The following is a 27,556-nucleotide window of genomic DNA, read 5'->3' as shown; positions in this document are numbered from 1 at the left end:
TAATTATTTCCTTTCAGTTTTTCAGTTTGCTTGGTGTTTTTGGCAGCCGGTTTTGTTTGAGCTTGATGTAGTGTCAGTCTTAAGCAGTCATCTCAAGTTATTAAATCCTAAACAGCAGATCCTGATGAAGGACAGCGGCAAACTGTGTGTGGCCTTCAGTTATTTGGATGTATCTTTGTTTCAGGCTTCCAGAGGTCCAGATGCAGGATGACGGTTTGTACGAGTGCCATGTGGGGATCTACGACCGAGGCTCCAGAGACAAAGTCATCCTAGCTTCCAGTAGCATCACCCTCACCGTGATAGGCATGTATTCATTCTTATGTTCTGTTATAGTCCAAGAATGTTTTATTTCATTTTGTCTTTACTGAGTTACAAATTTTCAAAGTATATGATGAAAGTTAAACACTTGGTCCCATACATTGTCTAAACAAGAAACCAGAGTTTATTGAAGACCAGGGAACACGAGGAGACGCAGGAAACACAAGGGCGAAGGGATGACACATAGACAAGACGATCTGACAAGGACAACAGAGGGAGAGAAGTTTAAATATACAAGGAAGGGTTAGACACTGGACACAAGTGGAACACAACGATTGGTGCATACAGAGGGATAAGGCCATTGGTTAGTTGGAAACACGAGGTGAGACACACAAGAGACCTGACAGTACACCCCCTTCAAGGGCCGGCACCTGACGGCCCAAAGACAAGGGGGGGGGGGGACCTCGGAAGGCAGGGGGGCCACGGGGAACTCGGGACAAAGGAAACCCGTGCCAAGGGACTGGGGACAGAACGCAACCAGGACTCGGGGAAACACAGGACTGGGGGCGCACACGGCCAGACGGGAACAGGTCAAGGGCAAAACAGGCCAGACGGGAACAGGTCGCAGACGAACAGGCCCCAAGCAAACAGGCTCTAGGCAAACAGGCCCCAGGCAAACAGGATGGACTGGAACAGGTCGCAGGTAAACAGACCCCAGGGGAACACGCCAGACTGGAATAGGTCAAAGGCTTAAATAGATGTTGTCAGGGAATGCAGGTGGTGTGTGGATGGACCCAAGCGCAGACTCACAGAGTTCCATAAAACCCAGAGTTTATTGAAGACCAGGGAACACGAGGAGACACAGGAAACAAAAGGGCGACAAGAGGAGCGACATGACGACAAGAACACAAGACGATCCGACAAGGACAACAGAGGGAGAGGGGTTTAAATACACAAGGAAGGGTTGGACACAAGTGGAACACAACGATGGGTGCACACAGAGGGAGAAGGCCATTAGTTATTTGGAAACACGAGGCGAGACACATCGGGACAGACACAGAGACCTGACATATTCCATCATTTCTATGGCGTTGACTATATTACCATGCTCAGTTCATCTTTGTCTCTTCCAGTCCCTCCTAAATCCATTTCTGTGGTGGCAGCCAACAGTCCAGCTCCATTCAGCCGCTACGAAGCCCAAAACTTCACGCTGGTCTGTGTCGTTACAGGAGCAAAGCCAGCTCCCGTGGTGAGACAGCATCACTTTAATCCAATGTACTGCATGTCACTGAATACTATGTGAGGAGGTAAAGCTGTATGAACCTTCCATCTGCTCCTATCACAGAGACAACAGTTAAATCTCAAAGCCACAACCGCTTTGGGAATGTATTATCATTTTTCATCAGAGGATTAGAGAAGAGCTTCGTATGTAAAACTGAACAAACGTCTACTAAATAATGTTTCAATTGACCTGAATGAGACAAATATCAGGTACATCATGTCCTCGTCATATGTAATCAACTTAATAGAACGACGATGGATTGCATTTCTGTTCAAGTGTGTACAGCTGTGACAAGAATCAGGTCATTCTATGAATTGTGGGAGATCAACAGGATGAAGACGACCAAACTAACTGGTAGAGCAGAATGTACTGTCATGTCCTGCCAGCATAGCAAAGGTAGAATGTAGAGTTCTAAATCAGGATTCCGTTTTGGATAAACTGGTAGATTTTCTTGTAATTCACTTTTTATTGCTTTTTTGAACATTAATAACCATACAAAACGTATAGATAACAGAATTTTTTTTTAATATATTAACCTACAATGCCAGCCATTAAACAAAAGAAAAAGTTAATCAGTACAAACATTCACAGCGTGAGCATTGGTGATGACCAGCTGTTCACACATTGGCAATGTCCTCCACATCTACTTTCATCTTAACCTTCTATCACATTTGGCTTCAGAATCTTTATCATAGTCATCTTGATTTACATATATTACATACATTACATATATTTAAATTACATATAAATATATACACATGCATATATACACATACACACACACACGTTGTGAAAACCAGTCTGTGCCTCCTGTGATGTCTTACGCCAGGACCCCGAAACGTCCTTCCACTTGTCTTCAGTTATTTCCACTCTAAGGTCGCCGTCCCATGCTCTTTTGAGACCTTCAAGCTTTGGTGGGTGACATTGTCTCAAAAGACTATAGAATTTAGATATTCTTCCTCTAACCAGCTGACTGCCCAGAAAAAAACTCCTGTATTGATTGATTGATTGATTGAAATGTTTATTTCGAATAAGGTACGAAAACAAATAAGAAAAAAAAGAAAAGAAAATTAACAACAAAGTTTTCCTCTCAAATAAATAAATAAATGAATAACAGTAATAATAATATAAAATAAATCAAGAAAAACATCGTCAGATGAGTATTCGAAAAGGAGTGAGAAGAAGTAAAAACTTATTTACTCTCACCCCTTGTCACAAGTAAATAATATAATTACTTCCTTCCATCTCTTACATACATACACAGATACACACACACACACACATCCTGTGCAGCACATAGAATATATATACATACACGTCCATTCATACATACCTACAGACAGACATAAACACCTGTACCCACACACAAGCACACAGTGCAAGGAAAGAAATGAACAATATAAATAACCAAAAGAAATGACCAGACATTTGCCCCTAAACATAGCCTAGTGACTGGCCACACCTTCTTCTTCCTCGTACCTTTTGAAAATCATATTTTTATACAGCATTTTAAACTGTCTCATATTTGGACATTGCTTCAGTTCCATACTAAACCCGTTCAGTCGTCTCACCCCGCATTCTGACAGACAAAACCGTTTTCTGGTCGTGCGAAATCTTGTTTCTTTAAAGTTACATTTCCTCCTTAGATTGTAAGACTCTTCATCATTTTTGAACAATTGTTGTATATTCCCCGGTAATAGATTATTTTTTGCTTTGAACATTGTTTGTGCTGTTTGGTACTGCACAATGTCAGTAAGCCTGAGTAATACTGTGTTTGGTATTGCACAATGTCAGTCAGCTTGAGTAATACTGTGTTTGGTATTGCACAATGTCAGTAAGCTTGCGTAATTGTGACTTCAGAAATACTGTGTTTGTGTGTTCCTGATAAGCGGCTTTGTGAAGGATCCTGTTGCTCTTTTCTGAAGGATTTTTATTGAAGATAATGTGGTTTTGTAGTTGTTGCCCCAAACTTCAGCACAGTACTGCAAATAAGGAGAGACTAGTGAACAGTATAGAGTATGAAGCGATGTGCCATCCAAGACCATCTTTGCTTTATTCAGTACTGCGATGTTTCTTGAGACTTTACTCTGTATATGTTTGATATGTGGTTTCCAGCTCATTTTGTCGTCTATAATTACCCCCAGAAATGTAATTTCATGAACTCTCTCAATTTCTACCCCCTCCACTTTTAGTTGTACCAGTGCATTCATTTTATAATTGCCAAATAGCATTATTTTTGTCTTTCCTAAATATAATGATAATTTGTTGCTGTCAAACCATTTTTTTAATTTGTTCATTTCTGTAGTTATTTCCTCCTGCAACTGTATTATGTTATCCCGAGTGAAAAATATTAGTGTCATCAGCAAACAGTACAAAATTCAGTAGCTTAGAAGTATTGCTGTACGAGATATTATTGGGAGTTTGTTTTTTTTAGTAAGGATAGAATATAGCTTCTTAGTTGTAGATATTTCCAAAAGTCTTTTTTAGGGATATAGTATTTGGCCATTACCTCCTCAAAAGACATAAAATGATCACGCGCTAAAGCATCCTCAATAAATATTATCCCCGCCTCGACCCATGTCTTCCACTAGAGTTTGTTTTACCCACTTTCAATAACTTGTTATGCCAGAGAGAAGACTTCTTAGTGAAGGAGGATTTTGCTTTTACAATCTGGTGTGACGTTCTCCAAGTTTCCTTCGCAAACTCCAACAGCGGATTCCTAAATGGGATTTCACCCCGTTTGTGAAATAAAAGCCTGAACTGGTAGGGGATTAAAGAGTTCCCTTTCAATTAAAACCCATCCTGGAGCTTTAGCCTCTAATATTTATTTTGGATAGCTGATTGAGAGAGAAAGCGTAATGGTACCAGTCCACCCTTCGCAGACTCAGACCTCCACCTTTTTTAGCGGCACATAATTTTGTTCTCTTAAAAAGGTCTTTAGCCTGGCTATAGCCTTATTGAACCACTTCAGTAGCGGAGGAGGGAAACTCAAAGGTATTAAGTATGTTATATAATTAATTTGCGGCACAGTTATCTTTACTTAATAAAGAAAAACCGAGTTTGGTCTAATTTTGTAAGGTACTTTCAATTTTCTGTATAAGAGGGAGGAGGTTTTGTAGCATTATATTTTTAGGCCTGGGGTAACTTTGATGCCCAAATACACTATACCTGAGGGAAGCCACTCAAATCCCCAATTTTCTGTAATAGCAGGCAAGCAAGACCTGGACAAGGGCATCGCTTCTGACTTACCCAAGTTTATTCTATACCTGGAGATAAGAGAGAAAGAGTCAATCAATGTTAGTATATGAGGTACAGCTGTTTCAGGATTTCTGGTCAGTAATAATATATCGTCGGCATATAAAAGTAATTTATGTTCGATCTTTCTTGCCTGTATACCTTTAATATTCACATTATTCCTAATTGCAGCAGCTAAAGGTTCTAGTGCCAGGGCAAAAATTAGCGGGCTCCATAGACATCCCTGTCTTGTACCGCTAAACAGGGGAAAGGACGGGGACTTCCCATTTGTTAATACTGATGCCCTGGGATTACAATACAATAGTTTCACTCAATTTATTATCGATGAGCCCAATCCAAACCTGTGTAAAGTCCTGAATAAATATCTCCATTCTTCTGTGAGAGAATCACCTCATTGCATGTTCCAGAATAATACAACGGGTCTGAAATGATCAGTTTACACAGCATTTATTAACAAAAGTTGTATTCACCTGGTGATCAGAACAAGGACCTTACACGCTCGAACAAACCTTATGGAGTTTGAAAGAGAGCGAGCTTCATTCAACATCAGATATACCTGGAGGGGCGTCTCCCTCCGCACAGATTAAGTGCGTCATGCACTGTATGTCATCACCCCCCTATCAAATGCTTTCTCTGCATCAAGGGTGAAGGCAATAGTGGGTTCAGTGTTACTCGTGGTCTGCCAGATCAGATGTAGTAATCTACGTACGTTATCGGCTGAGCACCGCCCTTTTATAAAACCTATTTGGTCTGGGTGTATTAGATTGGGCAAATGTGTCTCCAGCCTTGTAGCCAACACTATAACACAATATATATATTATTAATCAAACAGGGCGATAGCTTCCACACTGCTGTGGGTTCTTACCATTTATGTGTATTAGTGTTATCACAGCAGCATGCATACTTTCCGGCATACTGCCTTTTTGAAGTGCTTCTCAAAAGACTACAAGTTGTCTTGGTGCTATAATATCAGAATATTCCTTACAAAAGTCAGCTGTCACTAAAGTCACTAAAGAAATTTCATGCTCCACGAGAGTAGCACAGCCCGGGTCTCCGTCTTCCTGACTGAACACTGTGCTACGCTTCTGCAAAAGCTCTACTCCCTGTTTGATCTCTTGAGTAGAAAGTTTGGGCCATGACAGACTGGAAAAATCCCTGGATGGGACACTCTCTGCAGCCACCTGTTGGACCACCGCTATGGTGTGGTGGTCATCTGTCTCTTCAATGAAGACCGAGCCCTCTAATTGCCTTGGGTCAACCACGTGCAGCTCACCCAGCTGCGTATGGGGATGTAGCCAAACGTCTTCTATGCCCACGTTGATAAGGGGAATCTTGGGGCTAAAGAAGCACAGATGGAAAGGTGATGTTGGCAGCAGAGGGGCAAGATGTGCGAATCCACTGCAGGGAACCTGCAGGCACACAAAGAGCTTGACCATGGACCTTGGCTTTACCCAGGTACCCTTGTGCATTCGCGGCTTCAATGTGTTGACACTTGCTGAATGTTTCTTTCCGATGTTTCTGGTGATTCCAACAGACCGAGGCCAAACTGTAGAAAAAAACAAGCGGTAACAGTGGCGAATTATGTTCATTCCCAGAAGCCCAGGCATGGTCTGCGGTGGTTGCTGTTCAGTTGGCTCATCTTGGGTGTCCTCTACAACCAGCATGCCCATTTGTGTCAGGGTCTTGCCTAAAACAACAACACCAAGCTGAAGATCCTTTTTAATGGATTTTCAGCCTATTTGCAGCCTTAAGGTGTGGCCAGCGACATCTTTTCAGCAGTCCAACCCCCTGAGGCTCGAAGCGTGTGTCAAAGAAACTTTCTGTGATTGTGGTGACCATTGACCCCGTACCTAAAGGGCAGGGCACCCTAATACCCCCCATATTGACTTCCACCGTTGGGCAGTCTCCAATAAGTCGAGAAGGGTCTTCCGTTTGATCTTAAGGTGAGCTCCCAAAACCCTCTTCTGATGCCTGGCTCTATGCATCAGAAGGGTCTAGTTTTCCATCAGAAATGCTTAGCTGAGATGGAAATAGCATCAATCTGGGTGGGCTGTGGGGCCTGGTCGGTGGTGTGTGTCAAAATGGCATCTAATTAAGCTTGTTGCCTGCGTAGACACTCTTTTATTTCATCGCTGAGCCTAGCCATGACTGCATTTATGCATGTCTCCAAACCATCCACTGCCTGAGAGTATGTCTCACACAAGTGAGCACGTGATTTCGCTCTACTATCTTGTCTACTTGCTTCTGCCCACCTGAGAGCTATACCCTGAAGGTCTACAAAAGTAATCATTGGTGTTTGGATGACACGTTCTTTCAACTCTCTGACACACGCTGACTCGCACGCTGAGTGTGTAAACATACACACTCACACCTGTGACTCAAAGAGAGAGGACAACCTGGGGAGCAATGTTGCAGCCGGAGCTTGAAGTAAGTCTTGTTGACATCGACTAGCATTTTACGTAAGCATCTAATGTAATCTTTCATTTTCCAACAAAGCACACTCAGTGTAAACAAAACCGTTCATTTCATGCAGACTGCTGGTCACAGCAGCAGCTGCTGCTATGACTCCCCAAATATCAGACATAGTCCGATAGTGGTTGCTGGCTTCTGACCGGTACCTCAGACGTCCTACAACTGAGCACGAAGCCAGACCGATTCGGGTTGCAACTGCAGATTTTTAAAGATTCTAGCACGATCCGTGCTGTAATTTCAGACGGCCGAAAATCGCACAGTTTGTGGGAGCCTAAACACACTCAGAGGATTTGCCATTGTTGGACACATTACAGAGAGGCATGGAGAACATAATTTTTTCATCTGTGTAAAGCACCACTACGAAAGTCAGATTCTAAGCCTTCACTTCTCTTCATGTGATATTTGATTGTGGCTTTTTGGCACTTTGTAATGTGACCCTCATTCAGAATGCTGCCGAAAGTTCACAGTCTTGTGTTGAACACCTTTTCCATGCTAAGTAATGTTTTTGTCAGGTTGGTTATTTACCAATTTGTCCTGAATGTCCTACTGAGTGTTGTCAGTATTTCTATTGGTGGATTCTCCGATTTTATTCCAATTGTTTGGTTGAGACCGTGATATTTTAGGTCTGTGAGTCGTTCTTAAGAATTCACTGGAGTGAGTGATGGATGAAAAAGGCATCATCACCAGCGTCCTCATCTATAAAACATTGCATAGGATCATTTGCGCCCAAAAGCTGAAAATGGCGTGCGCCCCCAAAATTCTGATCTGTAAAATTGTGTGTACACAAACCCTCACACACTTTTCTTTTATAGATTACAGTCCACCTGGAAGGTTCATATCCCTCCTCAACACACCCACATTCTACCATAAATGGTCAATGCAAAGTTCCTCAGGCATGTTTTTACATCACAATTAGCCTGCTGATCAATAACATTTGTTGCTAAATCCTGGCAGAAAAGGACTTTTATGGAGAATATTGAAGGGGAAGGTGAAGACCAGGAAAATGATAATATTTGGTGCCACATTAGTGGAATCACTAATAAAAGACAAACAAGTGAATGGCAGCATGTCATCACCGCTGTGAATAGTGTGAGAGCCACAAAGAGATCTGTGACTGCAGGGATGGAGAAGAAGAGTCTGATCTGAAGGTGGAGGCCAGAGGAGAGTGGCATGGTGACATCATGGGGGCCAGCACCTGAACACACCGCTGGTGGACTTTGTCTTGTGTCCTCTGTCACTCGAGTTGGAGGCGGTGACGAGGAGGTCAGGACACTTCAGTTCCTTTTTTTTTACATCAATTTGTTGAAATACATACAACTGTCATTACAATATGTTCTTTTTCTACATATTATTGTTATACATGCCCCCAGGTACCTCTGAGTCATTTTTCAAGTAGGATCACAGTAGCATTTATTCACAATTACACATCATATAGTGAATGTGTTAGGTGGGCTTCAAGTTTGAAAAGGGGACGAAGCTTCTGGTGTCATGTGACTATATAGACCCACGCCGGCCACCGGGACGTCACAAGAGAAGTTGCTGTCATAATATTCTCGACCTGCGTATGCATAGGGATGATCCTCCAGTGCTTAAAGCACTGCCTCTGGCGGTCTGATGGGATCAAAAAGAACCCCGAACATTGACCCAAACAGCGTGCTGCTTCCTCTACCATCCCCCCATCGTCGAGATAGCCTCGGCAAAACATTTCTTGTCCTGGGTCAAGAGGATAGTAGAGTAAAACTAACCTCCGCACGACAGTCTAAACCCAGCTCACATTGCCTATTAGTGGGCGAACAATCCAAAGCTTGGTGAATTCTGATTTTCCTTTACAATCTGATATTTACAATCTTTGCCCAATCCCTCCTAAGCCACGCAGCAGTCACATGTGAGGCCATGAATAACTTTCTAATCAAAGGTGCAGCTCTCAATTCTCATTGAATTAAAACATTTTGTTCAAAATATGTGCTGAAGGTGGTTTGTTTTATACATTGTCATAAATTAAAATCACTTTCGGTTTTCATACTTACCCATTTTTCTTTTATATATTGAATTGTCTGACACTGGCCAATATACGTCTGGTAGTATGTGCCCTTATGTTTAATTGGAGCACCTGCCCCTCCAATGGTCTCGGCATGTCCCTGGTAGTCACAGGGCTTCACCTCCATAGATTTTAAGATCTGAGCAGGATAAACTTCCTGGAAGCAGTGATGAATTTATTCAGTGTGAACAAATATGTAGAAAGACACAAACTGAGGTGGCCCTGTGCGCTGCTTCTAATTATAATCCGCCCTTCCTCTGGAGACTCCACAACTGAAATTGATTATGATTTGAAGGAATTGATTGTTTGATGTCGGCTGTTTTTCTTGATTTTGAGGTTCACTTCAAGCGAGATGGCGAGCTCATCGATGTGGTACCACCAGGCCAGTTGTCCTCCTCGGTGGGAGACCGAAGCAGGAGTCCAGACCAGGATAGGAGTGTGATCAGCAGTCAGGAGAAGCTTTGGAGTTCTCTGGTGCTCACAAGTCGAGACCTTGATGATACCAAAGTGAAGAAGTCCCTGTCTCCACTCGAGCAGGAGGCCAAGCTGGGTCGGCTGGGCCAAGATGACCCTGAAGACCCTCAGCAGGGTGGAGAAGATGGGTCAGAGCTGAAACCCGAGCCAACAACCGAGGTCATCCCCGAGACAGTGGTGAGCCGAGAGTTTCCCCGTTGGGTCCAGAGCAACGATCCACTCTATTACTTCCAACATCGTCAACAGGCAGCTGGCGACGGCACGATGGAGGTTAGAGCGATGCTGACCTGGAGTCTGAACCCACAGCTGGACAATGAGGCTCTGTTCAGCTGTGAGGTCAACCACCCTGCTCTGTCCATGCCCATGCAGGCCGAGGTCACACTGGGTAAGTCCTGAATGCCAGGCTGACCTAACGCAAATACAGTTTGTTCTTTAACTGCACATCCTCCAGAACTATATCAGACACTTACAGGCTGATTCACTGAGATCCTGTATAAAATAGGATGGCCCCTCAGATTGATCACACCAGGTTCAGTTTGTGTTAGCGTAGCGGGGGGGAGGGGAAACTAACAATATATGGGGAAAACAGGAATATCCAAATTCAGGGATATCCAGTGTTCACCATGGAGGGAACTACAAAAGCTTAAAATCAAGTGTGATGGAGGTATGGGTGAATAAATTAACTATAGATGGAAGCCCATCATCCCAAAGTCAAAGTGTGAGATAAAGAGTAACAGAAGAGAATGAGAAAAGATCACTACAAAGAAAATATCCTATAATTAAGTCCACAAATGAAAATCATGAAGAGCCAGCTGAGGAAACTTCTCTCAACATCGAAAGTGCAGATCTCTGCTGAAGGAGCCGAATCAGACCTTCTTTTAAGATGTATTTTAAAAACAGTGTTCACTGCAAACAAATTTATCAGTATGAACCAAAATGTTAACTGCAGTGATGTTTGTGTTACACTCTTTAATGAATTGTTGTTGAACTTTCCAGGGTGGATGTATAGATGGATGTATGGCTGTATGGATGAATGGATGGATGGATGGATGGATGGATGGATGGATGGATGGATGGATGGATGGATGGATGGATGGATGGATGGATGGATGGATGGATGGATGGATGTTTCAGCGATGTTTTATTTCCTCCTCGAAACATCATTCACCATGTAAGCACATCTTCTTCAGACACGTTTCACTAAGAGTTCATGGTTAGAGTAACTTTGGTGGGATGAAATGATGTGGAAACACTGCAGACAGTTGCAGACCTGGCTGGTTTTGCAGACCTGGCTGGTTTTGCAGACCTGGCTGGTTTTGCTGACCTGGCTGGTTTTGCAGACCTGGCTGGTTTTGCAGACCTGGCTGGTTTTGCTGACCTGGCTGGTTTTGCTGACCTGGCTGGTTTTGCAGACCTGGTTGGTTTTGCGCCCCCGGCGAACATCTGCACCCTAAAGTGAAATAAAGAGAGGAGGTTACACTCCTCTCTTTATATCTTGATTTCTCTCTGTGTGTGAGCAGCTTGGGGCGAGGTGAAAAGTGCCCAGGAGGCGGGGTTTAGTTGTGGTTTCACCAATTACTTTTTTAAATCGCCCATCGCCAGACCTGCTCAGTGATTAGATAAAGTCAATTCTGGTTTGGTCACACGTGTTTGATTGTAGCGACGGCGATGACAAGCAGTGACTCCCTGATTTTTAACTCTTCTTACATCTCTTGTAATTTACCCGTTTCAAAGGAGAAATTTGGCTGAAAAGCTGCATCAGGTTCAAGTTTCTCCTTTATATTTATTTTCAGATCCACACAAACAGAAAAGTGTTCAGAATTTAGCAAACGCGTGCAGGTTTGTTAATGTTTGTAAATGTTTAGATTTGCTCCTATTTATTAATGACTGATGTGGCAGAGAGGTGATTAAGCAGCTGATGTGGATCAGGGGCGCTGCCTCGCCTCTGCCACAACTGAAAATCTAAGAGTTTAAAAAAGCACAGTTTATGTTGCAAGTTGAGGCACAAATCTAAAATGTTTTGAAATGTGGTTTGGTTAAAATATACCTGCGTTAGCTTTAGTTTTAGTTTTCAATAAACTCAGTCTAACTGTTATTTCAAGTAAACCAGCCCCAAAACACATTCACTTTCTAAAAGAGGCATTAAGCATCTGCTTGTATTTGTTTAATACAAGAGTTATCTTAATAGGAGCTCTCTATTCACTAGCTCTTTAAAAGTACAATCATTTTCATCACTGGGGCCCCTCCCAATCCAAAAAGGTAAGATTGTTGTAATGTGGTTTATAAACACACTGTATTGCAATGAAGTTAAACTGGTTGAAATTGCTGAATAATGAAGAGTCACATGTAAGAAATGTATCACTCGCTGCTCAAAAGTATTTTCAACTAATTAAAGGTTTAAAAAGAATAACACACTGCTGTTGAACATGCTATATGTGTGGTATTGCAAAAAATATCAGAACGCATAAGTTTTAATTTACAACACACTGTTGCCATCATTGTTAATATCCAGACAGTTTGTTCTCACTGGAGGAAGGGCGTCTGTCCATCAGTCTGAATAATCCAGGTAGGGCTCTATGTCAAATGGTTACCAGTTGTTTTAACCTGGCATGTAGTTGTTTACTCCAATTATTATCGTTTTGCACTACTTAATTCTTGCTTGAATTTTATTTTGGAATTTCGAGAGATTTTAAGAGCAATACTGTATCCCAAATGTATTAAAGAATATTACGGGCCCGGTACTGAGGCTCAGGCCAGGAAGCTGAGGAAAAGCTCCCGGGTGTTTATTAATAAAGTGACTGAATCCAGAAGCAGGATGAGCTGAACTGAGCAGGATGATCTTCTGAGCAGAGCAGATCCAGAACAGGAGAGTGATTCACTGAGCTGAACTGGTACGGTACAGAACACAACTGGTCCAGAGTCCAGTCACGGAAGGGTCTGTGACTGAGCGGGTGCCGGTGTGCAGGCGGGTGAGGTGGTGTCAGGCACGAAGTGGGAGATCAGCTGGGTGCCGAGCAGCAAAGCAGCAAGCCGAGAGAGAGTGCAGCAGTAAAACAAAGGAGAAGCCGGAGTTGAACGAGAGCTGATCTGATTCAGAGTTTTACTCACTGACATCAAGACTAACTGAAGTTGTGCAAAGTTCCAGTGTGGAGTGAAGTCAGGAGCCAGGTTAAATAGCCGATCTCCTCACCAGTGAAACAATCTTCACCCAGTGACAACAGCTGCACAGAATCTCTGGTAAGAGCACGCAACTCTGCTTCGGTAAGCACACCACCTCACCACGCCTACCTGGGGGGCAGATCAGAGAGAACAGAGCTGCAGGGCAACAGTCCCCATTAGGGCTTTTCCACCTAACAGAACCAAGAGCGAGTTCAGGGCCAGAGCCAGTTCATAAATGAGCACCGCCAAAGAACCGGTTCTTTTTCCACCGTTAGCGGAGCCAAGTGGGAGCCACGTCATTACGTCACTCCAAAACGTGATACGTCGCTGATTTCACCAATTTAGTGCTCACACAAGAACCGGAGACGGACTGTGTTCATCGGTTCGGTCCAGGTCGCTCCATCTAGTCTGACCTGAACCTCTGATGCAGACCAAAGAGCCAGAAAACATTACGCTGTTGGTCAGGAGGCAAGATGGCTGACCGGGGGCTCGGAGTGACGGCTCCTCCACTATCTCATCAGCCACCATTAAAACCTGCGGTTTATGAGACTGTTGACGGTAAGCTTCTAGTTGAGGATGAGTTTTTAAACTTTCTCGTGGTCAAAATGAGAATAATGGGCCAGGACCATCTTGTTCTAACAGCTTCTAACACGTTCAACTCGAAATGGATTGAATCCTGAAGAACGAGGCTGTTTGAACTCGGTCCTGACACCAAACAAAGATGTGGGACTTTTAAAGGTGATCAGAAAAACATCAACAACATTAAAAGTTGCTTAAAGGTTTTGAATGAGTGCAGAGAAAACCTCCCTCGGTTCGTCTCCCACTCTCTGGATGAACTACCGCCTGTCACCTATAACAACATAGATGTGTCAAAGTTGAGGTCTAACCTGGAGCGGCTCCAGAGTGAAATGTCTGTCCTCAGACACGCAGTGAAACTACAAGCTGGTTTCAGGAGGGGCTGCATGAAATCACCTCCACTACTGAGCGCAGAGTCGCGGCTCTGGATCACCATCTGAAACCAGGGCATGATGGAGTGCAACGCTGGTTACAGCCAGCATCATCGCACACGGCAGTGAGGCCTCACTCCTTGGAGCCTCTACTCCCAGCAGAGTCGCCGCAGCGTCTGTGGATTGCCCCGTGGTGGGCTCGAACATGAGGGTGAGCCCTGTTGCGGTACCGCAAAGCTCGCCGAAGTGGAGCAAAGTTGTCAAGCAAGGCCGGCGTCGGAGAAATCGCACCAGGGAACAGACCACCCGGGACAGGCAGCGCACAGAAAAGACGCCTGCAGTGAGGCTCAAGCCTGTTGGAGGCACGGGGGTGCATGGAAATATCAAAGTGATTCAGACGAATTTGGTGAGTGGTTTAGCCTCTGAATTCGCGGCTCATACAGCTTCTCCACCTGTGTCCGTGTGCGCCACAACCATGCTGATCTAACCGTGATATACGTGTTTCCTACAACTGTCGTGGTCTGCGTGTGGGTGACAGCACTGGAGATAAAGCCTGACGCATAACAGTGGACAACCTGCTCCAACAGTGGGACCTATTGTGTTTCCAGGAAGCATTTTTAAGAAAACAGGACCTGGGGAAACGGAACACTTTACATGATGATTTCCTTGGGGCTGGAGAATCAAGGACGGATCTGACTATGTTTTTAATAAGAGGAGGAATAGCAGGAGTGGCCATTCTGTGGCAGAAAAAGCTGGACTGTGCGCTAAAAGTAAACAGGACAGAAGCCGACTGGTGTATAGCAGTGCAACTACATATTGGGAAGAAAGAGGTTATTATTCTTAATGTATACACACCCTTTGAGTGTCAGCAAAATGAAGATATTTATTCAGATCGCCTTGCTTTCATTGAATCATTTATGCAGGAAAATAATTGTACAAATGTATTTATTGTTGGTGACATGAATGCTGACATCTCAGATGAACGTTCTCAGTTTGCCCGGCACATGATGCATCTCTGTGAAGAGGTTGTGGTTGCTGCTGTTGAGTCAGCCGCTGTTACCTCCAACTAGTTACTCCTACATAAGTGAGGCTTGGCACACAACGTCTTGGCTTGACCACTGCATCAGATGTCCATGCTATGTTACAGTCAATAAACCTGCTGTATGACACGTCTCTAGCTGATCATGTACCATATGCTATGACCCTTAGTGTTGATAATCTTCCTGAGCTGCTTCATGAGGCCAGTGTGGACAGCAGGACCAATGAGGAGCTGCTGTTATACTATAAGAGAACTGAGGAGCTCTTGGGTGGCTTATTTCTATTTATAGACGCTATAATGTGCTGGAATGTAAACTGTAAAGATGTTTCTCATGGTAAATCCCTTTGTTTCTTGTATTATGGTATTATAGGGTCTATTTATGAGGCCAGCAGAGCACACTTCACTGTCTATAACAATACAGGTAACATCAAAACAGGATGGAATAAACATGTAGCTGTCCATCATACAGCAGCTCAGGAAGCCTTCAAAGCTTGGATTGAGGCAGGCCGTCCCAGGCAGGGGCCTGTCCTGGAGCACAGGAAGCCTGGCAATGCTCGGTTCAAATATGCTGTAGTGTTGTGTGCAGAAATGAGAAGGTAATGAGACTCAATGGCTGAAAAACTCCTCAGTAACAAGGTCACAGATTTCTGGAAGCAAGGGAGAGCGTTCAATAAGGGACCAGCAGCTGCATGTACAGTAGGGGGAGTTCCTGGTTCAGATAATATAGCAGAATTATGGAGAAAACACTACCAGGAACTATTCCACAGGGAACCCTATGTCATGGGGAACCCTGATAACAAAGCTGTACTATTAGATCAGATGGGATCACTGCAGAGCATCTGAAGTTTGCTGGCCCGAGGGTTGCAGTACTTCTTGCTCTGTGCTTCACTGGGTTTTTGACTCGTGGTCTGATACCAGACTCGATGTCCATCCTGTTAGTTCCTCTCATTAAGGACAAAGCTGGAAAGATTGGGAGCCGAGATACTACAGGCCTATTGCGCCTGCCAGTGTGGTATCAAAGGTACTTGGAAGGGTTCTTTTAGATCAAATCACTAAATATATTGGTACCAATGATAATCAGTTTGGATTAAAATCCCAACATGGCACTGGTCTCTGTATTTATACTTTGAAAGGAACTGTTGAAGTTTACATGAGAAAGAATTCATCTGTTCTTCTAGGATGTATTGATGCTCTAAGGCCTTTGACCGTGTAAACCATGAAAAGTTGTTTATAAAATTAAGTAAAAAGGGGGTGCCGGATTATATTGTAAGAACTTTGGCTTAATAGTATGTCCCTACTCCCTTTAACTTGTACATGGATGAGTTATCTCAACAACAGAATAGTTGTAAAACTGGATGTGTGCTGGGTAACAAGATAATTAATCATCTCATGTATGCTGATGATTCGGTCATTCTCTCTCCCAGCAGTGCAGGTTTTTATCAGCTTTTAAATATCTGTTCTCAGTATGGGTTAAAATCTGATGATAAATATCATGCCAAAAAGAACACAGTTCTGATACGTAGACCTCAGGAGGAGAAGGATCTCAACTTCTCTCATTTTTACCTGTCAGAACAGGAAGTCACTGTCAGTAGCAAAACAAAATATCTGGGACATCTCATCTCTGATAAAATGTGTGGTGATGATGATGATGATGATGATGATGATGATGATGATGATGATGATGATGATGATGATGATGATCTGAATAGACAGTGCCGTATGCTGTATGTTCAAGCCAACATACTAGCAAGGAAGTTTTCTATGTGCACTGATAATGTGAAGATTACTCTCTTTAGAGCTTATTGTACTCCCTTGTATACTGCCCCCTTGTGGATTAAATATAGAAAACCAAGCCTACAACGCCTCAAGGTTGCTTACAATGATGCTCTGAGGATCCTGCTGAGAAAACCTCACTGGGAAAGAGCAAGTGAGATGTTTCTGCTTTTCAAGCTCTCATGAGGAATCTGATGTATAAATGTATACGCAGGCTTGAGGACTCTCAGAACACCATTATAATACTGCTGACTAATCCCACTCATAGTACTGAAAAATACCAGTCATCCTTGTGGAGGCATTTATATGGGTGTCTTTTATAAATAGGGTGATATTTAACTTGTCTGTGATTGTTTCTGATATTTTTATACAGTTTTATTCTCAGTTTAATGTATTTGTATGTATCTGTGAATATTTTTTAATGTACTCCTATGTCTGCAGTAAAGATGATGATGATTTATTCTCCTCCTATCTCTATTGTTGTTTTTTCTTGTCTGTCTTGTTTTAGTCTGGAGCCCCGGAGCGGCAAGAGAAAAACTAAATAAATAGGAATAACACGTGCATGACCTTGGGGCTTATTTTTCAACATTTCGGCATTACATTACCCGCTGTTCCACCGTGCCGGAGCGGGAGGTTACGGTACGGCAAAGCAAGTACGGGAAAATGTAGGCGGGGTTGTGAACGACTCGGAGCGAAGAACACGGAAGCGGCCGGCGGCCGTCCAAGTTGTTCTCTGTGACTCAGGTTAAACTTTCTGATTGCAGCGTCCAGCTCCTGTTGAATCTCCTCCTCCTGGTACTGAGAGGAGCGTCTGTATCTCGCTAAAAGACACCATGTTGTGTCACACGCCGACTTTTCAATAAACCCGGTTAACAAATCAACCAGTGAGCACAAAGCGGCGTATGTAAACAACAACGGAGGGTTAACGGCCGATGGAATAGTTAAATATTGTGGCCAAGTAGAGAGTGAGGATCGTCACAGTACTTTGTCACTCGGAGCCCTCGGCACCGTTTGTACTGATTCACTTCGAAGCAAAAGGTTTAATCCATAGAAGGTGGAAACAGCTTGCATGTTTTCAAGGTGAGTCCATGTTTCGAGAACATATACTGAACATTGTTATAATCTGAAAGCAGGCTTTTGTCTTGTCCATGTAAAGACAGGTACAGTAGAACCTCTGACAATCAGACCCGGTAAGAACGGACACGTCACTGTGTAAGGACACATATTTACAGAGCTTCATTTGGGCCGGATCTTGCAGGAACAGGATCCGGCTTTTTCACTTTTATGTGTAATCATTTTTTTTAAATATCATATATGGACAGCCGTGTTTTTTATAGAGTTGAAATCACAAGAAATATCATTGTACACAAAACTGAATGTAAAAACTGAACGTGGGTGAGGAGGAGAGGGAATGTCCGACGCTCCAACGTCACTCTAAACTGTGATTTTGAGTAAAACTGTGAGTGTGTTAGTTCGCCTGGAAGACGGTGGGAGACAAAGAGAGACAGTTGGATTTGAAGAGCTTTTTTAAGCCAGGGATGTTTTTTAGGCTGCTTTGGATGATTAAGATTTTCTGCTGTGCTGCTGACTCGTGACAGGATTTGTGGCCTTATGGGTGTAAAAGGTGGTAAATATTTATTATTTGTAGCTTTTTCTCTTCTGAAAGTTTAGTGAAATTTGATGAGTGGGAGAGAGAGAGGGAGAGGGAGAGGGGAGAGAGAGAGAGAGAGAGAGAGAGAGAGAGAGAGAGAGAGAGAGAGAGAGAGAGAGAGAGAGAGAGAGAGAGAGGGCTACCGGATGATTGTCCGTGGTTCTTTAACGCTGATTCATCATTCTTTTATTAAACATTTAGGTTAATTGATTGTTTGTGTTCACGTGATATTATTGGTTTAGTTAGCAGAAGATGCTTTAAAAATAGAAGTATTCCTTCACACTGTCTCTGTGTTGCCGCCGGAACAACACGCAGCCTGTGTTCCGGACCGAATGATTTACACATTAACTGCATATTTACCTGTTAACTCACCTTAATGAGGACAACCTGCCTGACGAGGACGACACTCAGGCTGTCCTGGCAAATTTCAAGCTGAGCGACACTAAAACGGCCAAAATACTTGGGCTGGACCGGATTATTGGAATATTCAGACGTTGTGGTGTCAGGAGATTAGTTCTGAGACCTGAATAATCGTCGCTTCCCCGCAGCACGGTGCTGCTCTGTGTCCACAGACTGTGCGCTGGCCGCATCCATATGACGCTCACTTCCATAACCTAACGATCCCCAAACTATCTCCACGTCTGCTGCCCGGCGTTCTCCAGCTTTCCCAAAGTACTTTTTGTTTCACTTCAGAAGTTCTGAGCCTCTGAAACTTTATTTGCCTTTAAATTGTGATTGTTCAGACGGGGAGACGGAGGAGCTCCTCACATTAAGCGCCCAGCGGCTCTGGAGCACACAGGTTGCACGGTCACAGAATTTGGGCTGCGTGTTCGACCGCAGAGGGTCGGAGCCGAGCCGAGCGCACAGGCTGGATGACGATTCTGACGTCACGAGTCGTCTGCGCACACGAAAGTTTCACTTTCCCCTTTACAGCAGAGAACCATGGACCGTGATCTTGGGCCTGAACAGAGACCAGAACAGGACCTGAACAGGACCTGAACAGAGACCAGAACAGGACCTGAACAGGACCTGAACAGGACCTGAACAGGACCTGAACAGAGACCAGAACAGGACCTGAACCAGTCCTTTGTCTGAGGCCATGAGTAGGTCATTAGTAACTTTGACCAGAGCGTCTCCATGACGAGCTCTAGAACCTGACTGAAAAACTCAAATAGGTCGTTTGTACGTTAATGGTCACTCAGCTGGAAGTTCTTGGACTTGTGATCAGGATTCAGTGATGATCCACCGTGGACCAAAACCGAGTGTAAGAGGCTCCAGCCTGGTCTGATAAACCCACCGAGCAAGGAGGTTAAATAGGATGTAGACAAGTTGTTTTTGGTTTTTTTACATTTCATTGTATTTTGCACCAGAATGTTTCATTAAAATACTATTTTGAGATTGTAATCATTTTCAGTACTAACTGTTTGATCTTGCAAAACTAGAGACAGTTTCATCACATCCACTGTGACCTCAACAAAGAAAAACTGAAGTGTAAATGTAAAGGTTATTATAGTAATATTGTACCAGTCTGGTCCACTCAGGATGAAACTGGACTGTCTGTGGTCCCTGAAGTACATTAAATCTTACCTAATAGTGATCTTGTATACAGCTTACATGCATGTGTATATATGTATTTATATTGTATACATCTTGTATTGGTTCAGTTGTGGGTGATTGTGGCTCAGTGGCAGAGTCGGTCATCCAATAACCGGAGGGTTGGTGGTTCAAATCCCACTCTATCAAAAAGTCATTGTCGTTGTGTCCTTGGGCAAGGCACTTTACCCACATTACCACACCCTGGTATGAATGTTGGTGGTGGTCGTAGGGGTAGGGTCTGTAGGTCTGTCAGCAGCCCCAGGGCAGCTGTGGCTACAACGTAGCTTAGCATCACTGGTGTGACTGAATCATGGTCTCTGTGCTTTGAGTCAGTGTGAAAAAAGGTGCGATATAAATCTAAAGCATTATTATGATGTGCTTTTAAATAACCAGAACATATTTGATGTTTGGGTCGTTCAATATCAACTGGTCCTACAATTTGTCCTTGTGACCCGTCCCTCCGAAGACAGGACACCTGTCTTCAGGGGACACTTGCCCTTGGATTGTAGGGTGTCCCTACATCAGAAGTTTTACTGTATTTTGTATTTGTTCCCCTCAGCGGCTCCCAGGGGCCCGAAGCTGTCCACAAGTCCCAGCAGAGCCACAGTGGGAGACACGGTCCGGATGGCGGTCCAGGGCTTCCAGCTGGGACCTTCTGCGGTGAGCTTTATGTGGACGTCCTCTGAGCAGGACAATCTCTGTGAAGTTTGAAAAATGTCACCAACAGGCAGCTGATATTCCCCGAAGGGGGAGAGAGAGAGAGAGAGAGAGAGAGAGAGAGAGAGAGAGAGAGAGAGAGAGAGAGAGAGAGAGAGAGAGAGAGAGAGAGAGAGAGAGAGAGAGAGAGAGAGAGAGAGAGAGAGAGGAAACCAACCTTCTGTCCACCACACCTCAAAGTTTCAGTTATCAAACAAGCGTTTGGACTGAGGTCTTTGCTTCCAGGCAAAAACTGGTTTCACTTCCTTTCTGTTCTTTAAAATCAACGTTGTGGAGTTCCTTTGTGTCGCCTGCAGAGTTCCTGCAGGGCATAGAGGGGATCTATACGTCTACTCCTTTGCTAAATGACTTTTACTGCAGGGAGGACGAACTCCATCTCCTCTGCACTCGGTGAATCAGGAGCAGACCTGAAGACTCTCAGACACAGGAAGTGAAACTCACACCACGTACTCTCAAGTCACTCAGAATGTTGTTTTTTAACCCCGATTAGGATTAAACAAATTTACTGTATTTAAATAAGATGATGGCTGATCCACATGAAATGAATCAAAAGCTTTTCAAAGTAAGAGCGACAGCCTGGGCCTGTTTTGCTGACATCCTGTTTGTAGTGTGTTAAACTGCACACAGAGGCAACATGGTACAATCAGTGTACTTGTTAAGAGTACTTTCAAAGCATCACAGTTTTCACTTTCGAGTAAAATCCTGAAGAATTTTTCTTTTACTATTACTCCATTATTCTGGGTCATATTTTGAGGAATATATTAAAATATAGTCCTTATCTGGTGGGGAGAATACCATACCTGATGCTGGTCGACTGGCAGGCAGTACAAAAATAAAAGTCAAAACTTCAAGATAAAAGCATGATAAAATCAAAAACCACAAAACATGTGCAAATACAAACAAAAACAAAACAAAACAAATATTGACTCTTCCACAACATACAAATAGATCACTTATAAATCTCTGAACTAGGTTTGAACCGATACCGCTACTAGTATCGGGTCCGATACTGCACAGAGTAGTCATACTCGTACTCGTACCTGCTTGGGGAAGTTTGCCGATAAAACCTTATGTTTTGACGAAAGTGAAACTTCCCAGCAGCATCGTGCGGTGGGGAAGGCTGTCCGCTCATTAAGGTGTGTTAACAGTTAAAACTTGTCTGTGTACAACGACCCGTCTGCTCTTACTGGGCCTGGGCCCCAGACAGGTCCCACACTAAACATATTTGAGCACTATTTATCTTTTTCAAAAAATTGACCGTCCAAACGAAGGCTGGACGGCTCGCTGCCTAAATATATCTATGAATGGCAGGCCACAGTAGGCCCACAGGCCGTAGTTTTGACACCCCTGGTCTACAGTCTGCAGTACATCAAGGGTAGTGCGTAGATGAACGCTACACACTGTGTACTGGAAGAGCACATAACGTCGTCACAGGGGCTGTGTGGAGGTGGCTTGTTGTGGCCACGCATATCATTTGTGTAGCTAAAGGTTAGTACATGTACCTGTACTTGTCCTTTAATAATGTGATACCGGCTACTGTTTCCTTTATGTCCGTACTTGTGTCTTATTTGTGTTTTAAATACAGTATGTGTTGTATTTTATTGTTTGGGGCCCTGTCAAAGATACATTTCTGCCACCGCTTGGCTCAGACAATACAGTCAGTCAGTCAGTCAGTCAGTCAGTCAGTCAGTCAGTCTGTCAGTCTGTCCTGAAGTGAAACAAAGAAAATAAAAAAATCTGTTTTACAATCTTCCTGGACAAACGCATAAATAACGTTGCAACACAACAGCTGCACTAAATCCACAGACAAAAGGCTCCATATACAAACGGCGCAATCAGAAAACCAACTACCTTTTTTCAAAGTCATAAAGCATGAGAGGCTCCACTACATCCCCAGGCCTTGGACAGCCTTAACCAGTTAAAGGTTTATATTGATGAGATCAGTGTCGCCCTCTTGGATGTTGGAAAACTGGTCATAGTTTGTGTTGAAGAACCAAACGGAACACCAAGAAGGTCCTTCTTCTTGACGTGACCCGCTTTGCCATCTGGGTTTGGCTTTTTGTTGGGTTCTGTGCTGCTCATGACTCTTTAACAAACGCCATGCGTACAATTACAACACATCATCAGCAGGGTCAAAGTAACCTGATGTCAAGTGCATCGCATGTTCTTAGATGTTAAACTGTAAACTCATGAGGATGGTGAGTTGGATATGAATGATGAAATGATGAAAATGTTCAGAGGAACCTGTCTGAAATTGTTTTGATGGAAACCTTTGGTGAAGTTCATGAGGAACAGCGTCTGCAGAGGAAAGTCAAGCTGTTTGTTTGCAGATCAGGATGGAATCATGCAGAAAAACAACCCATTGAAGCTGGAGGAGTTTAATCCCAACTGATGTCAGGAGGCAGATTATGACTGATTCAGAAATCCAGGCGCAGAATGTTATGAACTGAGACGAAGCTTTCTGATTACTGATTGGTCAACATCACCACTTCCATGGTCAAGAAAATGTGGTAAAAGTGGTCAAAATCAGGTCGTTTCAATTTCAGAATTTGGTCGATGAACCTGAAAAGTCCTGAAATAGAGTCTGAAATTCCTGAATTGCTGCAGTATTTTTCAGAGGGTATAAAGCTCTTTTTTTATTGTTACTTTTGTATTTGTTATTTAAAAAGCCCAGTTGTGTGATTTTGCGGACGCTGTACGATCATCACCTGCTATATTCTACATGTAAATGTTTAATTGACTGTGTTTCACACTCATTGTGTGAATGTGGCTCCTCTCCAGTCCCAGGTTGGAGCTGCTTTACCTGCTGGAGTCTTTACGGTGCTCATTCTGAGCACGTCTCTCGCTCCAATACTAACTTCACGAGCAGATATAGCACAATCACAGTAATAACCTAATTAAGTGATTATTTCAAAGTTGCACTCTGTAAAGACAATTTGTGTTCCAACTTTTCCAGCAGCTCTTATGTGGGTGAAACTCCCTCAGAACTTCCACATGTCCACTCTTGTCTGACTGTTATTAAATTACACACAAGGAGTTTTGAGGTAGACGGAGATATGACCCGACCCTGCCGGGCTCTGTTCACACAGTTGTGTGTTCACAGACTGAGGTGTTCCCTGAACCCTTGTTCACGTGGACCCGGGTGGGAAGTCCTCTCCTGGACGGCCGGGAGCAGCACAGCGGGAGGGAGCTGGTCCTGGAGCGAGTCCCCGCCGAGCTCAACGGCTCCATGTTCTGCTGCACGGCCCAGAATCCCCTGGGCTCCACCGACACTCACATCCGCCTTATTGTGTTTGGTGAGTTGGTGTCTGTCTGAGCACCACCGTGGGATCACATTCATTCTGTTTATCTGGTTTTTACAGACAACCCAAGACGGAAGAAAGGAAAAGAACATTACACTGGTGAGTTAGCTCAAATCATCGCAGTTTTCCCCGTCTGATTTCTCTGAACCCAAATGTTCCCACAACACATGGATCTGGAGCTTTTCTTCACTTTGTTCATTTCAGGCTCAGAATAATCAAATCTAAAAGACCCACAGAGAAGATTATGTTGATTGAAAAAATAGATTGCAATATAATGTGAAGAGTATAGGTCCAAAGACAGAACCCTGTGGAACTGCATGCAGGAACTAGAATCTGTCTGATGAATATAATTAAACCAGTTTAGTGCTGAACCTTTGACTCCAATGACATGTTCCAGACTCTGTAATAGGAAGTTCTGATCAATAGAATCAAATGCAGCACTGAGATCTAACAGGGCCTGAACAGAGACCAGAACAGAGACCAGAACAGGACCTGAACAGAGACCAGAACATAGACCAGAACAGGGCCTGAACAGGACCTGAACAGAGACCAGAACAGAGACCAGAACAGAGACCAGAACAGAGACCAGAACAGGACCAGAACAGAGACCAGAACAGGACCTGAACAGAGACCAGAAGAGAGACCAGAAGAGAGACCAGAACAGGGCCTGAACAGAGACCAGAACAGAGACCAGAACAGGACCTGAACAGGGCCTGAACAGAGACCAGAACAGAGACCAGAACAGGGCCTGAACAGGGCCTGAACAGAGACCAGAACAGAGACCAGAACAGGACCTGAACAGAGACCAGAAGAGAGACCAGAAGAGAGACCAGAATAAAGACCAGAACAGGGCCTGAACAGGACCTGAACAGAGACCAGAACAGGGCCTGAACAGGACCTGAACAGAGACCAGAACAGAGACCAGAACAGGGCCTGAACAGGACCTGAACAGGGCCTGAACAGAGACCAGAACAGAGACCAGAACAGAGCCTGAACAGGACCTGAACAGAGACCAGAACAGAGACCAGAACAGGAACTGAACAGAGACCAGAACAGGACCAGAACAGAGACCTGAACAGGACCTGAACAGGACCTGAACAGAGACCAGAACAGAGACCAGAACAGAGACCAGAACAGGACCTGAACAGAGACCAGAACAGAGACCAGAACAGAGACCAGAACAGGACCTGAACAGAGACCAGAACAGGACCTGAACCAGTCCTTTGTCTGAGGCCATGAGTAGGTCATTAGTAACTTTGACCAGAGCGTCTCCATGACGAGCTCTAGAACCTGACTGAAAAACTCACATAGGTCGTTTGTACATTAATGGTCACTCAGCTGGAAGTTCTTGGACTTGTGATCAGGATTCAGTGAAGATCAATAAGTTTCAGTTATCAAATCATTTACTGGTGAAGACTTGGATGACAAAGTTTGGATAATCAACATTCCATTTGATTATTGTGAGTTTTTGTGACTGATTTGGGTTGGAAGTGAGAGTCTCTGCAGCATGGCTGCATGTTGGGATGTTAGAGTTTGAGAGGGAGCAGCCGAGGAGACGGTCGGACTGACACTTATTCTCTTCAGTTAACCTCGGTTTGTTTCTCAACTTCCTGAAGGAACCCACAGTGAGAACGGCCCGGTCCAGACTCCAAACCACAACCTTCTAGCAATGAGGGGAGAGCGCTAACCAATGAGTAGAGAAACGTTCCTCAAAGCCATTTCAGGTTTCAGAGAACACCATAGAATGCTTTTTAAAATCAGAGCTAAATCATTTCAGAAAACATTATAATTTCTTTTCCACCGAGAAAAATATAGAATCAGCTCTGGTTGTTTAGAAGCTGTATTATAAATAAGTCAACATCATAGAATTGATAAAGCTTTGATTAATTCTGTGCTGTTGTTCTGAAAGAAACGAGTTGACCTGACATTTCAGTAAAGGTTTTTTTTTTTTATAAATTTTCCATTAAACAGCAGATATTTGTTATTTCCAGGATGCAGTCAGTTTGCCTCTGGGGTTACCTCAGTATTTGTTGCAGTCGAATGATGGAGGTGAACTAAATCACTGATCTGGATCAAGACGCATCAGGCTCTTTTCCTCATGGAGGAACTTTCAACTCTCAACCTGCTGACTGGATTTCACCTCCGTGGTGTTTGTTTGTTTGTTTGTGTGTGTGTAGCCATCAACAGAGGAGTCGGCCTTCATCCCTTCACTTTGACCTTCATCATCCTGCTGCTGAGATTCACCTGCGACCCGACGTGACCCGACTTATCGTGACCTGACGTGACCCGAAATTATCCCACGTGACAGGACCCGGCGTGACCCGATGTGACCCAACAGGACCCGATGTGACCCAACAGGACCCGATGTGACGTGACCCGATGTGACCCGACAGGACCCGATGTGACGTGACCCGATGTGACGTGACCCGATGTGACGTGACCCGATGTGACCCGACAGGACCCGATGTGACGTGACCCGACCTGACGTGACCCGATGTGACCCGACGTGACGTGACTCAGCGTGACCCGATGTGACGTGACCCAGCGCTACCTGACCCGATGTGACCTGACCTGACGTGACCCAGCGTGACCCGACGTGACATCATGTGACGTGACCCGACGCGACCCGACGTGACGTGACGCGACCCGACGTGACCCGATAGGACCCGATGTGACGTGACCCGGTGTGACGTGACCCGACGTGACGTGACCCGATAGGACCCGATGTGACGTGACCCGATGTGACGTGGCCCGATGTGACGTGACCCGACATGATGTGACCCGATGTGGCCCGACCCTCTGCTTTTCCAAACAAGTCCGCCCAAACATGTGGAAGCTTTGTGAAGAAGCTCACAGAAGAACCGTCACCCAGCTGAAGAGGCCCGGTGAAGGAGGAGATGGAGGAGATGGAGGAGATGGAGTGTTTCTCTAAAACACAAAGTTAAAACTGGACTGTGACGATGGAACGGCCCAAGAACTGGAGGAGACCTGTTGTGGTGTCTGAAATATTTACTCATGAGTTAGTTTGGTCCAGTAGTATGTCAGTGTATGAGGATGAGCGCTCAGGGGTTCACATCTATAATACGTGAGGCCTGTCACTTTTAATTGTACCTTATTGCTAATGACCTGCTCGTCTCCGTAGGAACGCTTGTGATCGAAACAACAAGTCTGTGAAGGGAAGTGAGTCAACGTCTGACATTTGTAGAAACCAACAAAATGTGGAAAGTCAGAATGAGAAGTACATTTCAGACTCAAAATGAAAACAGCGGCTTAGTGGGGAATCTGGTGTGAGAGGTTTTTTTGAGTGTACCCACCTCCCAAAAAGCATATATTTACATAAAAAGAATTACATACAGAGTAACTGTGGTGTTTAAGAGAAACAAACAGAAAAGAATCCAAAGAAAAGGGCATTCGTTTACAGCGAAGCCAACTCTGTTCTGAGTGAATTGCTATAGCCTGTTTAGGTCTATAGGGGGCGCCTGGAAACCACAAGGGGAGCTCCAGGCAGAGTTTGCAGGGGTTAGTAGGGACCGTGCCTGGTGGTGTTGTTTTTCCTGCCGTGTGCTAATAAACCTGCACTAGCTGTTACCATG

At 44.2% G+C, this 27,556-nt stretch overlaps 1 protein-coding gene across 9 annotated transcripts in view; it reads left to right on the top strand.

The window, feature by feature from the left end:
• The window catches only part of LOC308113149 (immunoglobulin superfamily member 21-like), a 51,159-nt gene extending 23,603 nt beyond the window's left edge, over positions 1–27,556 (top strand). For 3 of the 9 annotated variants that reach the window (XM_080469163.1, XM_080469171.1, XM_080469168.1), the window contains 7 exons: positions 185–303; positions 1,392–1,507; positions 9,642–10,164; positions 20,504–20,604; positions 23,765–23,957; positions 24,024–24,062; positions 26,141–27,550. In XM_080469163.1, the coding sequence (XP_080325289.1) occupies positions 185–303; positions 1,392–1,507; positions 9,642–10,164; positions 20,504–20,604; positions 23,765–23,957; positions 24,024–24,062; positions 26,141–26,223 (1,174 nt within the window). In that variant the 3' untranslated portion in view covers positions 26,224–27,550. Of the gene's footprint in view, positions 1–184; positions 304–1,391; positions 1,508–9,641; positions 10,165–20,503; positions 20,605–23,764; positions 24,063–26,140 lie in introns of all 9 variants that reach the window. The other 6 variants (XM_080469165.1, XM_080469164.1, XM_080469169.1 and 3 more) reach the window with 6 other exon arrangements.

Source organism: Lipophrys pholis (genome assembly GCF_963383615.2).
Source record: "Lipophrys pholis genome assembly, chromosome: 8".
NCBI classification, from domain to species: domain Eukaryota; kingdom Metazoa; phylum Chordata; class Actinopteri; order Blenniiformes; family Blenniidae; genus Lipophrys; species Lipophrys pholis.
The sequence above is the reverse complement of the archived record's forward strand: the minus strand, read 5'-3'. Positions and strand labels throughout refer to the sequence as shown.